This window comes from Ochotona curzoniae, unplaced genomic scaffold (genome assembly GCF_017591425.1).
Source record: "Ochotona curzoniae isolate NIBS_2020 unplaced genomic scaffold, NIBS_Ocur_1.0 contig_1482, whole genome shotgun sequence".
In the NCBI taxonomy this organism is placed as follows: domain Eukaryota; kingdom Metazoa; phylum Chordata; class Mammalia; order Lagomorpha; family Ochotonidae; genus Ochotona; species Ochotona curzoniae.
This window is the reverse complement of record NW_024465100.1, coordinates 360,105-373,741: the sequence shown is the minus strand read 5'-3', so window position 1 is coordinate 373,741 and position 13,637 is coordinate 360,105. Positions and strand designations below refer to the sequence as shown.

The 13,637-nt window shown below is 39.9% G+C and overlaps 1 protein-coding gene across 1 annotated transcript; it reads right to left on the bottom strand.

Annotated features, from left to right (window-relative positions):
- Nucleotides 1-540: 540 nt before the first annotated feature.
- SMIM10L1 (small integral membrane protein 10 like 1) lies at nucleotides 541-3,157 on the bottom strand. Its single transcript, XM_040966908.1, has one exon. It carries the CDS (start codon nucleotides 3,074-3,076, stop codon nucleotides 2,870-2,872), a length of 207 nt encoding a protein of 68 aa, XP_040822842.1. The 5' UTR covers nucleotides 3,077-3,157; the 3' UTR covers nucleotides 541-2,869.
- Between the last annotated feature and the right edge of the window lie 10,480 nt (nucleotides 3,158-13,637).

The window sequence follows — 13,637 nt, the reverse complement described above, 5'->3', positions numbered from 1 at the left end:
TCCATGCTCAAAGTTTATTGTGTTATTTTTCCTGTCCTTTACTTTTCTGTCCCTGTATTCTGTCTCTCCATTTTCTGGCTCCATGTTTAGGCCCTTTTTTCTTAACCCTTTCAAATATTCCACAAGAAAAACCCAGTGGGGTCAATCTGCAAGAGTAACAGAAATTCAGTTGAATCTCCTCAGGGAAGTAACGGACATGGCTGTAACACTGAGGGTTATTCCCTTTCCTTCAGGAGAAAATGCTATTTCCCTGCTCCACCAAATTTAAATTTAAAAAAAGTGGTAAGATTGCGGGCAGAAGATTGCCTTAAGTTTCCATATCAAATCATTAGTAGAGAATACCTTGAATTGCATTTTAATAATTTATCAGCAATTGATCAATCAGCTTTTTCTTTATTGGTAATACTCACCTTTCTGCTTACTGCATGCATGTGACATCTCCCAGTCAGTCAATATTCATGATGGTCTGAGAATGCCCCATTTATAACCAGTAAGTTTCATTTATTAACTGATGGCTAAGTACAGAATAACTAATTGGTATCTACTGATCAAATCAACATTTATTTTGTACTCTTTTTCAGGCAGTGCTCTAGTCTTGGGGACAGAGTGGAGAACATGCAAAATTTGGGGCCTAACAGATGTTATCAGAAATACGCCAGGCAAAACAAAACAGTAAGTGATTTAGTTAAGACCAAAGCCGTGCTTACTCTGCTGGGCACCACATCATTTGAGTGAAAATGCAAATCGAGGCTTAAGAGCAACTAGGAAGGATAAATGACAAATCCCAGAGCTCACATTTTCTTCCTATCATGTTATCTACTGGTATTTCAGGGTGTAAAACCGGATAACATACAGTATCTTCCCTCAGAGAGTTTCCTATTTATTGGAGATGATGAATGCCAAGTACTTCTCAACTTATAAATATCTAACTATTTCTGGAATTTCTGTTGGGAAAAAAAAAATAAAAGGATGTGTTGGACAGAGTTAGCAGTGAGGAATTACCTAACACCAGACCTGGTGCTGGAGGGGGCAGGAAACCTAGGATTTTCAGACTGCGTTCACTGGACAGAATGAATGGGATCAGTAACACTGTACACAGCTGAGATGTTTACCTTGAGTAATAACAGCCCCTCTGCTCAGTTCCTCACTTAGCAGCCTTCTGGATGGTTCTACCCACCGCACCATGGACTTCGCCAGAATTCAAAACTTCCACCGAAAAACAGGATTTTTTCCCTCTACGTTTTCTATTTTGGTCATTGCTGTGATGTGCTGCATGACAAACACTGCTTGGGGGTATTTAATCAAGCACTAAGTAAGCCAGGCATGTTTTTAATTCTTAGGGTAACCTTTCCAAGTGGGTTTGTTCACCTTCACTAACAGCTAAGGAAACGCGAGTTTAAAAGGCCCACTGCAGGCCACACAATCTGAGTTTAAAACTCAGCAGGGGTCTGCCTGACTTAAAAAAAACTCATTGACTCTCAGCCAGTGGTGAACATTTAAGTTCCTTAGAGAATCTTGAAAAAGGAGATTTATTTATTTTTCATCAATGCATATACACAGGTAAAAAGAAATCAAATAACACTGTTAGACTGGTGGTGAGGGAACAACAGATCCCTCTGCCCTGTCCTCCCCACTCTTGATTTCCTTAATCCGGAGCAAATCCTTGCATGCTTCTAGCAGTTACTTTTCAGATTATGTCTATTCTGTTTTTTTTTTTTTCCACCGACTTGCCTATACTAGATTGTCTGTTCGGGCTCCAGGGAACCTGTATAATTACCTGTTTTAATTTTGCAAAATCTGCAGCCCACTAATTTATCCCCAGTCTGTCTGGAAAAAGCAAAATCTCTAGTTTATTTCAAATATAGCTGATATTAAATCATTTATTTTTCTTTTGGATACGTCTCAACAGAACCATTTTAAGATCTTTCTTTTGGCTTCACACCTTCTCCATCACCGATTTTCTTTAATAAATATATATTACTATTTTAGAAAATTTATGGCTACCCTCCAAGTAACATTTCTTCCCCTCTCAACAACCCAGTGTGTGCCAACCTCTTACTTCATAAATGCTACAGCTGATCTGTATCTCTCACCCCGGCTTCCACATGCCCACTTTTAAACAGGTGTTTAAAAAAAAATCAAACCTGAAAACATCTGCATTTACTTTGTAACCACAGTTTAAGCAATCCCTTCAAACAAAAAGTGTGAGGACTATTTTTATGATCGTCCGAATGTTTCCAGAATGTTCATGGAACAGCCTAGTCCCACGAAGCAGGTGGATTTCCTTATCTTTGGCTCAGAGGGCTAGCTTCCTGGGCTGCTCACCGGGACACTCCGAGAACAATCCATCTTCTTATACTCCAGCCTTCAAAATCCCGCAGAAAATCAGCTTTGGTAGTTGGTGCCTCGCCCATACAGTCTTTTTCCTGCTGACAATGTGTGACTGTCATTGTTTTCTCCCTTGGGACGAAGAAACACGTCTTCCACACAGCTTTCACATCTTAGACTTCTTCCAGTAATGTTTATAATCTAGCAGTCCGTCCCCCCCTTTCCCAAGTTCACCTTTCGGTCTTTTTTTCCCCCTTAATATTTTAGCCTTTTTCGGTGCCCTCCGGCAGGTCCTTCAGGGGGGTTGGTCTCGTGGGTGGTCTCAGCGTGCACCTGCGGGGTCGCCGAGATGGCGCCGGACCGGGGCAGCAGGCGTTCCGGCCCTGCCGGGGAGGTGCGCGGGGAGCGCGGCGCCCAGGCGCAGGCCGCAGCCGAGCACCCTGGCCATCCGGCCCGGTTCCCAGCCAGGCGCTAAGCTCGGCCGCAGGGCCCAATCGGCCATCACGGGGCCCACGTCGTCCGGCGAGCGGAATCTCGGCTTTTAAATGTGTACCTGCAAGCGAATGTTGAGGATCACGGATCCCGCGACGTAGAAGTAGGGGAAGTTCATGCGCAGCTGCCAGGCCAGCTCGAAGAAGGCCAGGAGGGTGCGAGAGAGCCCCTTGCAGAAAGCCCCGTACGAGCTGGGCACGGCGGCCGGGCTGGAGGCCCTGACGGCCAGGGAGGACGGAGCCGCCGCGGGGGCCATGGGCTCGGGTCGTCTGCAGCCTAGGGTCACCGGGCGTCCACGGGGCCGCCGCCGTGTCCTCCCGGGCCGCGCTGGGCTGGGCTGCAGCGGGCGCTCCGCCTCTTCCTGTCTTTTCTGCTGCGGATATTTACCGTTAGCGCTTAACCCGTGGTGGACCTGCAGAGGGAAGTGTTATGTAACTACGCTGGAGGAGCCAGTCACAGGGATGTTACCTCACTGCAAAATGCAAACGGAAATAAAACCCCCCGGTTTCCCCTCAAACACAAGACTGGATAGAAACTTTGGTCTGTCTGCTGTGTGCCCTGGGATGTTAGGAATCTTCCTGTTCGATTTCCTAACATTAACTTTGCTGTTAGGACAGAGTGAGTGGTGTTGCATAAGCCAGTACAAGCACAAAGTTTTTATATAAGTAAGACGGATAAAAGTTCATAATGCTATGCCTTGCATTCTCCTGTGTGTAGATTATTAAGAAAAATAAAAGGTGGCACACATGTATACACATAAATACACTTTAAAAAACAGGATTTATATGTAAAGTTATATTCCCACCTTTGTAAGCTCACATGGAAATGTAAATAGTTTACTCATTGTGATTCACCTGTAAAACCTGTGCCTCTGTTCCTATCCACTTCTAAAACTTATTTTTCCCCCTTTTCTTTCTTTCTCTCTTAGAGGCAGATGTAGAGAAGAGAGAGAAATACCTTTCATCTGCTGGTTCACTGCCCAAATGGCCACAAGACCAGAGCTGAGGGGAACTGAAGCCAGGAACCAGGAGCTTTTTCTAGGTCTCCCACATGGGTGCAGGGCCCAAGGCTTTGGGCATTCCTCTACTGCTTTCCTAGGTCACAGGCAGGGAACTGGATGGGAAGTGGAGCATCTGGGACACAACCGGTGCCTATATGGGATCCTGGCGTTTGGGGGAGAGGATTAGCCAGTTAAGCCATTGTGCCCTCTCCCCCCATCCCAACTTCTAAAGCTTTAATATCCTGACAGTAACCTCATCCCATAATCACAATGTTCTTTTATTTAAATGATCCACAATTCATTAACTCATGGCTATTAGTTAATAATTATTTTGCATCATGACTTATTCACATGTGTGATTTCTGATGCTAACATTTACATTACAGTCCAGTTCTGGAAACCCTGGTCAAATAGCCGATATCTCATCCGACTAATACCATTCAAAGCACAATTACTTAATCGTAAATCTGTGGTCCTACATATCGGGTTGACATGACTGATACAAATAATATGTTATAGTGTAAAGCTTAGTTGTATGTCTCCAGATGTGTTGTGTTTTTGCTGCTTTTCTGTACCACTATCAGCCCAGCAGAGAAGCAGCACTCAGAGCCACTAATTATGTCTGTCAGCCTCTAAGATTGGTTCAGAGGGCCTAGGGCGATAGTGTAGTGGTTAAAGTCCTCACCTTGACCGCGCCAGGATTCCATATGATGCCAGTTCTAATCCTTCACCTCTGCTTCCCATCCACCTCCCTGCTTGTGGCCTGGGAAAGCAGTCAAGGACGGCCCAAAGCCTTGGGACCCTGCATCTATGTAGGAGACCTGGAAGGAGCTCCTGGCTTCTCCTGGATTTTCTCAGCTCCTGCCAATCTGGCTTCTTGGGGAGTGAACCACTGGATGGAAGATCTTCCTCTCTGCCTCTCTTCCTTTTTTGTATATCTGCCTTTCCAATAAAAATAAATAAATCTTAAAAAAAGAAAGCTGTTGGTTCAGAGATAGTAGAGCGGTATAAGATGACTGAATCAGAGATGCTGCAGAACTGATGAGAGCTGTTTATTACATGAACCTGACTTTGGAGAGTGGGGTTGGATGGACGTGAATGGCTGTGCTTTTTCCCTTGCTCTTACTCTACGAAGACTAATCCACACTTCCTGTTGTCAGTAGCACTGCTTGAGCCGTTCCCCTGGATGCGTACTTGAATCTTAACTTGACCTTTTCTAGAGACTTCCATTCGCAAGCTCAGATATGTGTGTTCCAATGGAAAAGTTTTGAAGAGTAAATCATTATCTTGTGGAAAATGATCTCTTGGGAGTTTACATACTTGCCCTGTTCCTTTTGTGATTATTGCAAATGGAAACCTGGCTGACTGAAGTAATAAGAATCTTTGGAGCTTTGCACCTTTTAACAGGATTGTTTGACTCAGTACTGGAATCAAGGTAAAACAGAGTGTTTCAGAAAGATTACCTGAAAGTATATCACAAAGGAGAATTTTGATAGTATTTTTTTTGAAATACAATGAAATACATGTGGAGTGTCATGAATAGCTGTCACTCTGCAGATGTTTGTAAAGCTCCGCAATGGCCAGAGCTGAGCAGATCTGAAGCCAGGAGCCAGGACATCTCCCAGGTCTCCTACATAGATACAGGGTCCCAAGGCTTTGGGCCATCCTCAACTGCTTTCCCAGGCCACAAGCAGGGAGCTGGATGGGAAGCAGGGCCCTGGGATCCCAGCGTGCATACCAGGTAAAGGCTTTATCCACTAGGCTACCATACCTGGCCCCAAACAATGGAGTTTTAACATTATTAAACATTATTTAACATTATTAAATATTCCTGAAGGCAAATCTTTCTGTATCTGTTGTTTTGCTTGTTACCTATCCTGTCCAGTGCAGTAGAAACGCTGTGACAACTGAGATCATGTCTGTCTTGCTCACTATTGAATGCCAGGCAGGAACATCGACACGGAATACTTGCTCAGAAGATGGTACCTGAGTCCCATGAGAATGAGCTATGCTCGGCCTGGTAAAGTGAGTACAGTGATGTAGCATTTGGGCTCTGCTCTACTTAACCACAGGCACTGCAGTGCTGTGCCGGTCTCATAGTTGAAGGGAGGACTGCCGAGCTGCCGATTTTACCCCTCAGCAGTAGATGATGACCAGAATGATCAGATGTGAGAAACACTGTTTGACTCATTTGTGTTGGAATACCTCATTTGTTTGTTACTGATACACAACCCAAACTGGACACTCTTCAGTGGCTTCACCTGGTGTGAGACCTTGCTTAAAATATTTCCCTCTTGCTTAAGGTAGTTGGTTCCTTTCAGCTCTCTTTCTTTCTCTATCTGGCTTAAGCAGAGAATAGAGTGATTCCTGTGCTTTGCATATGATTTTGTTCTTATTTTGACTTATTAAAGTTATTTATTTGACAGGCAGAGTTATAGAGAAACAGAGACAAAGAGGCCTTTCATCGCTGGTTCATTTCCCAGGTAGTCACAGTAGCCAGTGCTGGACCAGGCCAAAGTCAAAATCCAGTAGTTTCATCTAGATATCCCACATAGCTGGCAGGGTCCTAGCACGCAGGCCATATACATATCTTTTCTAGGTGTGTTTGCAGGGAACTGAACCAAGAGTTTAGCAGGCAGACACTCAAACCAGAGCCTTTGTGAGATCTTGGTATCACAGGTGACAGCTAAACCAGCTGCATAACAACAGCCCCTATGTCAATTAGGGAAAGTGGGATACTTTGAGTGAGTTGTTGATGGATGCCAAGAGATTACCTAGGAGACACCCGATTTGGCATTTAAATCTAAAACTGTCTATATCAAAAACCTTACTCTTTTCATGTCATCTCTTTCTTATATGCTCAGTCTCTTTGCTTAATATTACCAATGACCATGGAAATACTGATAAAAGCTACAATGAGGGGCCGACACCATGGCACAGCAAATTAAACGTCTACCTGTGATGCCAGCTTCCCATATGGGCACTAGTTCCAGTCTTGGTTTTTCCAAGTCCAATCCAGTGCCCTGCTAATGGATTAGGAGAGCAGTGGAGGATGGCCCAAGACCTGGAAGAAACTCTTGGCGCCTGGCTTTGGAACAGCTCAGCTTCAGCTTTGGTCACTATGCCCATTGAGGTGTGAAGTAGAATATGGAAAATTCCTGTCTCCTCTTCTCTCTCTGTAACTGCCTTTCAATAAACAATTTGCTAAACACCTAAACATAAGAAATGTCTTGGGGAAATAATTATATTGAGCTGAAGAACCTGAGTGGGAACAAAAGACTGTTTAATTTGGATGATCTCTGAAGCTCATCTTCTGCTTTGATGAAAATTCCATCAGTTCATGAGAAATACTTGTAGGTGTGTTTTTACATGTTTGTGTGTGTGTGTGTGTGTGCAAGTGACTATTTTGAAGCTTTGAACAATGAAGCTCTTCTATCAAAATGTTAGTGATCAGTAGCTAGATTTTTTAGGGAATGCTAGTTTCCCTAGAGTTCCCACAAAAGTAAGTCATTTTATAAGAAAGCTCTAGATTTTTTTTTTCAACTCAAATCCAGAATTGGAAAAAGAAAAAAAAATCATAGTAGTGATGCTTTTACTTATGATAAACTCCATCTAGTAGTTTATGCCTTCATGGTATATTCCTTTGAACTAGATAAAACTTGAATTTGCTGAATACAAATTACAGGGAAACTAAAAAAGGAAAACATTGCAAAACACTGAAAGAGAATATGTCTTTATTTGCATGTTAGCCAATGAGAATTTGGATTTCTTGTCAATGTCAGCTATGAAATCTGTTTCACCCTGTGAGCAAAACACATTGTATATGAACAAAAATTAAGCTGAAGGATTTTGGAAACAATAATGTCTTCTATGGAGTAAGCATTGAACTCATCCATTATCATTATTCTTTGATGATGCACCTACACAAGGCTAATGTCAGCTCATAAATAAAAGCGTATGCATGAATAAATGTCTAACAAAAACATAGACAGGTGTCCTCAATGGCCAGAGCTGAGCCAATCTAAATTCAGGAGCCAGGAGCTTCTTCTAGGTCTCCCGTGCAGGTGCAGGGTTCCAAGGTTCTGGCAATTCTTTACTGCCAAGACCTGAATTGGTGTCCAAATGGGATCCCAGTGTGTGCAAGGTGAGGATTTAGCCCCTGAGCCATTGCACTGGCCCTAAGCAGTTTTCTTGTTAAAGGCTTTGTTATGTATTTCATATACTAGCTTGAATTGTCAGTGCATCTGAGAAAATCATTGGCATTTCTCCAGCAATTCTGGATTTGTATAACATGGTGTGCTAAGATTTCATTCCTTGAGGCTTTGATGTTTTCTGTGATAAAGACATTCAGTTCCAAATTAAAAATAATGATATATCTTTGAAGCAAATTTTATTCTATCATGAACTATTATTTTATATTTAATACAAAGTACACAAAAGTATTTATTAGAATAAACACACATAGTATGATTCAGTGTTGAGAACCATATCTAGCATAAGTTGTGATTTTACTGATAAAGTTTATATATACTGAGGAATACTAGATTTACCACCATATATGAATCCGTAGACAATAATTGCAGAAGTAAAACAGGGAGAAAAAGAAATAAGGGCTTTCTAGGCTGTAAGTTTCTGTAGTTATTAAGTTATTCCATTTTACGTATTTTACCTCAGTATATATAAACTTCATTTTACCTAATTTCATTTTACCTGTTACTTGGCAGAGTTAGAAGGAAGGTCATTTTGGTAAAATACATTAATTAATGTTAGTACTGATCATAGTGGAAATACTGAATTTTCAGCTGAAGATTGGTTAGTGTCATTTTTAATTTGGTAGATGATTCTTAGAAACTTCTACTGGAGTACTTTCAGGTTTCCTTAATATATTTGTTAGAGTGGGGCGGAAGTGGAGCCAGTGGATAGAATCATTTTCCATTTGCATCCAAGCAAACTAAATTTCATCTGTTCACTCAAAATAGAACATGGAAAATTGCAACAGACCCTACTACAACATGTATTAGATCCAGAGCTGTTGCCAAGGGAGTCACAAAGGATGAATGTTACACAACAAAAAGTAATGGTTTTCACAGTGGTCCCTGAGACACTTTGTGACAGCAGAGGTGATATTTATTGAAATGGAATTGAAGTGGCATTTTCAGAAGAGAATTATTAGAAAAAAACCTTAATTTTTCAATCTAACAATTAATGAAAGTGGTGTGTGAGATCATTATTCGCTCAGAAGAAATGCCAAGGACACAGGATTGTATCTTTTTGATCACCTTAACAGTGGAAATTATAACTGGTATTTTGGGAAATGGACTCATTGGAGTAGTGAACTGCATTGACTGGGTAAGACAAAGGAAGCTCAACTTCATAAATTGTATCCTCACCGGTTTATCCTTAACCCGAATATGCTTTTTCATCACCATACTGGCTGACTCATTTCTAACAGTGTTTTCTGCAGATGTACATGGCTTTGGTCAAGTTAGGAAAATTAATATTCATTTTGGCATAGTGGCCAGTTACCTAACTGTCTGGTTTGACACTTGCCTCAGCATCTTCTATTTTTTTAAGATAGCAACCTTTTCCCATCGTCTTTTTGTTTGGATGAAGTGGAGAGTGAATAAGGTGGTTGTTATTTATTTTGTGGGGTCATTTCTCCTTCTCCTGATTATGATCCCAATGATGAATGACTCAATTCCTGATGCTTTAAACCTAGAAGCAAACAACACTTGGAAGATCAAACTGAATGAAACACAGACCGTTGTTTGCTTAGTATTTGGCAGCGTTGGGGTGATCTGCCCCACAGTTATCTCCATCGCATCATTTCTTTTCTTGCTTCTTTCCCTTTGGAGACACGTTAGGAGGATGAAGTTCAGTTCCACTGGGTCCCGAGATCTTAGCACTGAAGCACATGTGAAAGTCATGAGAATCGTGGTTTCACGTTTGTTTCTCTTTTTGATATATATTGGGGTTATTCTTGGTATTATTTGTTGCCAATTGTTATTCCCTAGCAGGTTCATCTTGCTATTCAATAGATTAGTAATATCTGTTCATCCTTTAATCCACTCATTTATCATAATTTTGGAAAACAGCAAGATGAAGCAAGCCGCTTTTAGGATTTTGCGTCAACTGTTGTGCTTTGTAACAACAAAATGTTGAACTCAAAAAAGTGATATTCTTATAAAGAGTAGAGGAAAGTAAGTATGCTAAGTATTTTTGCATGGTTTAGAAAACAAATACATGGGGTAGAATTTTCTCTGTATAATTAGAAATAGCTATGTACATAATCATGATTTTACAATGTGTAACGTACTTGTAATTTTATAATTTAATAGAAAATATGCACTGTATATATATTGATTGATGTTTAGAAATGTAGGAAAATCATAGTGATTTTAAAGAATAGCGTATCAACTCCATCAGTTTTTAATTTCTAATTGGAAACTTCACTCTTATGTAAGAAAAACATGAAAAATAGGATAATCTTGGGAGAGAGTATACTGATCTAGGATCAATGGATAAGTTTTACCAATTGGGAATTTTACTTAAAATATGGAACATAATATTAATATTAATGGCTCCTTTTCTTTATCTCTCTCTTTTCTCTTTTTCCTCCCTCACACTCTCCTTCTGCCCTTCCTTTATTTTTTCCTTCTTTCCTTCCTTCCTTTTTATTTCTTTCATTTTTCTTTCTTTTTCTTTCTCCTCCTCTCTCTTTCCTTCTTTCCTTCTTTCCTTCTTTCCTTCTCTCTTCCTTCCTTGCTTTCTTATTTCCCTTCTTTCCTTCCACCAGAAGTAAAAGTCTCATGAGAGGATCTAAAACCTATAATGTCTTTGTTATTTTCTCACGATTTCTTTGTTTGTTTCTTGATTTTTCCTCCATGCTGAATTGGTGAGATATTTTTTGTGAACTTCAGCATTTGTATTTATAAAGAAGTATCTTGTTATCTTTACTCAAGAGTGTGAAAAATAAATCAATACTGTCTTTGATATAAATGGATGGATTAATAAGATTAGAGAAATATAATTAGAAGGCATAATTCTGAGATTCAAGCCCAGCATTGGACACAGTATTGAATACTTACATGGCATACATGTTAACAAACAATATGGTTTAAAAGGTCAGAATTGTTTTAGCTGAGGTGATGGATTTATCGCTGGATCATTTCAGAAACTGACACAATGTCTGGTTTGTTTATTTATTTACATCATGGGAAAACAGAGTTGAATTTTTCCTTTGTAATTGATAGCAGGAAGCATTAAAAGAGCCCAAATCCTCCTTGGACAATAAGAATGTGTTAATAACAGCAGTAACTGGGCAAGATTTGGGGGCATTAGCATACATAAGGTATTTCATAAGCATTAAAGCTTATAACAATTCCTACCTTAGTAATAGTTTTCATCTCTTCACTTAGCACAGAAAAACAGGAGCATAAAGATTGGATCAATTTATAAGATCTTTTAATTTATTTTTAAAAATTTTTAAAATTTTTTAAAAGATCTTTTTAAAAAGATCTTAAGACTAGAAGACATATAGCTGAGACACAGACAGTAGTGCCAAGGGAAATGAATATGGGAAGTAATGGGCAATATTAGCTGATAAAATATAACACATGAAAATTAATGTAGTGTAAAATATATATTTACAGAAAAAGTAGGAAAAATATACACACATATATAAACACATATATACATATATACATGTATGTATATATGTATTCCATGCTTAAGCATAAATGGAAACACAAAAACTCGAAATAATTTATGCATGCAAGATGAAAATTACAGTGTTTCACTGAGCTTTGTACCAGGCTTCTCTTTTGTAGAAGGCAGTGACTAAATCTCTATAACACATATAAAGGAAATTTCTGATAGAGGATTTGATACTCAGGAGAATACTTCTTATATGAAAAAAAACCAAGATTTTAGTTTCTTATGTAACATAGTATATAGAAGCAAGTATATATAGAAGAATGTAGCACAGTGTTAACACAGACTAAATAAAGTTGAACTAATCAAAAGAAGAAAGTAAAAAGAACATATGTTTTGTAAGATTTGAAGCACAAGCATTCAAAAGAAAACAAATTAAACAAAATGGAGAAGTGATAGTTAAAGCAAGAATGAATAAAAGCAGAGTGGTGTCTAAACGTGATTGTAAGTGTAGTACCATGTCACAGTTCCTAGTTGATGAATCAAAGCAATGTTACCCATTTAAACAGAGAAAGTATGTACTAAAAAATATATATATATACATATAGGCTATTTTGTTAACGCAGATTTAGTCCAAGAACTGAGCTCAGGAATTACCTACAGAGTTACAAATATTTCAAGGGTTATTAGACTGGTACACAGCTGCGGGAAGAATCAGCAAGCTATACCTCAGATATCACAAGCAATGGATACTCATTTCTCCAATATTCTGGCGCTACTTTTGTGGAATAGCTTTTGTGCGATCCCATTTCCTTTCCTACTAGTTCCTACTTGGTAGAATGTAAGCATCTCCTCGCACGGAATTTCCAGGGTGAACGGAAAGTGAATATCTCAATGACTTCCCTCCTCCCTCAGATAGGTATCATGGGTGCCCCCCAATGGATCCATCTCCTGTCGCACACATCTTGCATTGTGTGTAACACTGAGTTTGAGCTGAATTGATAATAATTCAAATGAAGAGAACAAAGGAAATGTGAATGAATTGCACATAAGTTATACATGTACTGAGTAATTGTAAAGGACTCAATAGTGTCCACTCTTCGATTTATGCATTGGGTCCCCAAAATATAGTACCTAAGAACAGGACTGTATTAGATGATGCCTTTAAAAAGATAATTTTGATAAAATACATCAATTAAGGTATCCCCAGTCCATCTGCTGGATGTTCTTAGAAGATGCTTTAGGATACAAACAACACAGACTGGGGACTGACCAAGTGAAGACGCACTAAGAAGTCAACCACCTGCAAGCCAAGGACAAAGGCCTCAGAAAAAAGTAAGCCATTAGACACTTTGATCTTGGATTCTTAGCTTCCAGAGCTTAAAGGAATCAATTCCAATTGTTTGTGCATGTGATCTGTGTACTTCATTATGTCAGCTCTAACAAGTGGACACAGGGCATTGTCTTGCCTACTCTGTCCTTGCTCTGAATGAAATGAATGCCCCATTGTGAATTGTCATGACGACTCTGTGGCAAGACATGGCTTCTCTGAACCAAAGCCCACGAAAAGGGTGGTGGTTGCTAACAGTGGATTGCATGAGCTCCGAATTGGATCATCCTTCATTTGTGCCTTGAGATAGCTGCAGGCCCAGCTTGCCCTGATGAAGCCTTGTAACAGAAGAGCAGCTGGAGGACTGAGCATCTGAGCACTCACAGATTCCTAATGCAACGAATTGGGAATCAATAATTATTTTATGTTTAAGCAGCCGAGTTTTGAGGGTAATTCTTATGCAGTCAATATTCAATAACACATCAGAACTTGGATTACAAAATGTGTATTTTTGTCAATGTTGAGCAGTGATGGAGAGCCAATGGGATCCATCACAAAGAATATCTTTAATCACTTGTGAGTGGTTGGATGGAGTTGGGAGGCAGTGTGCTTAGGAAGCCTCTGAAAGAGTGATGCATCTTCAGGCCCAGTTTTAACAGGAAGGAAATTAGGAAGGAGTGGTCATCTACAGATTGGAATCCCACAACCACAAGTTAGATCCTACAAGGGTAGACTAAAACCTTGTGTGCTCTTATGGCAGTTGACACTGGTGATTAGGACATCCTGCGGAAGTTAGGGTTAGCACACAGAAGTCCTTATCAGAGCTCACATTTT

What these genes read in the sequence shown, in the direction of transcription:
- SMIM10L1 (XM_040966908.1), bottom strand. Translation starts at nt 3,076, where the DNA reads ATGGCCCCCGCGGCGGCTCCGTCCTCCCTGGCCGTCAGGGCCTCCAGC.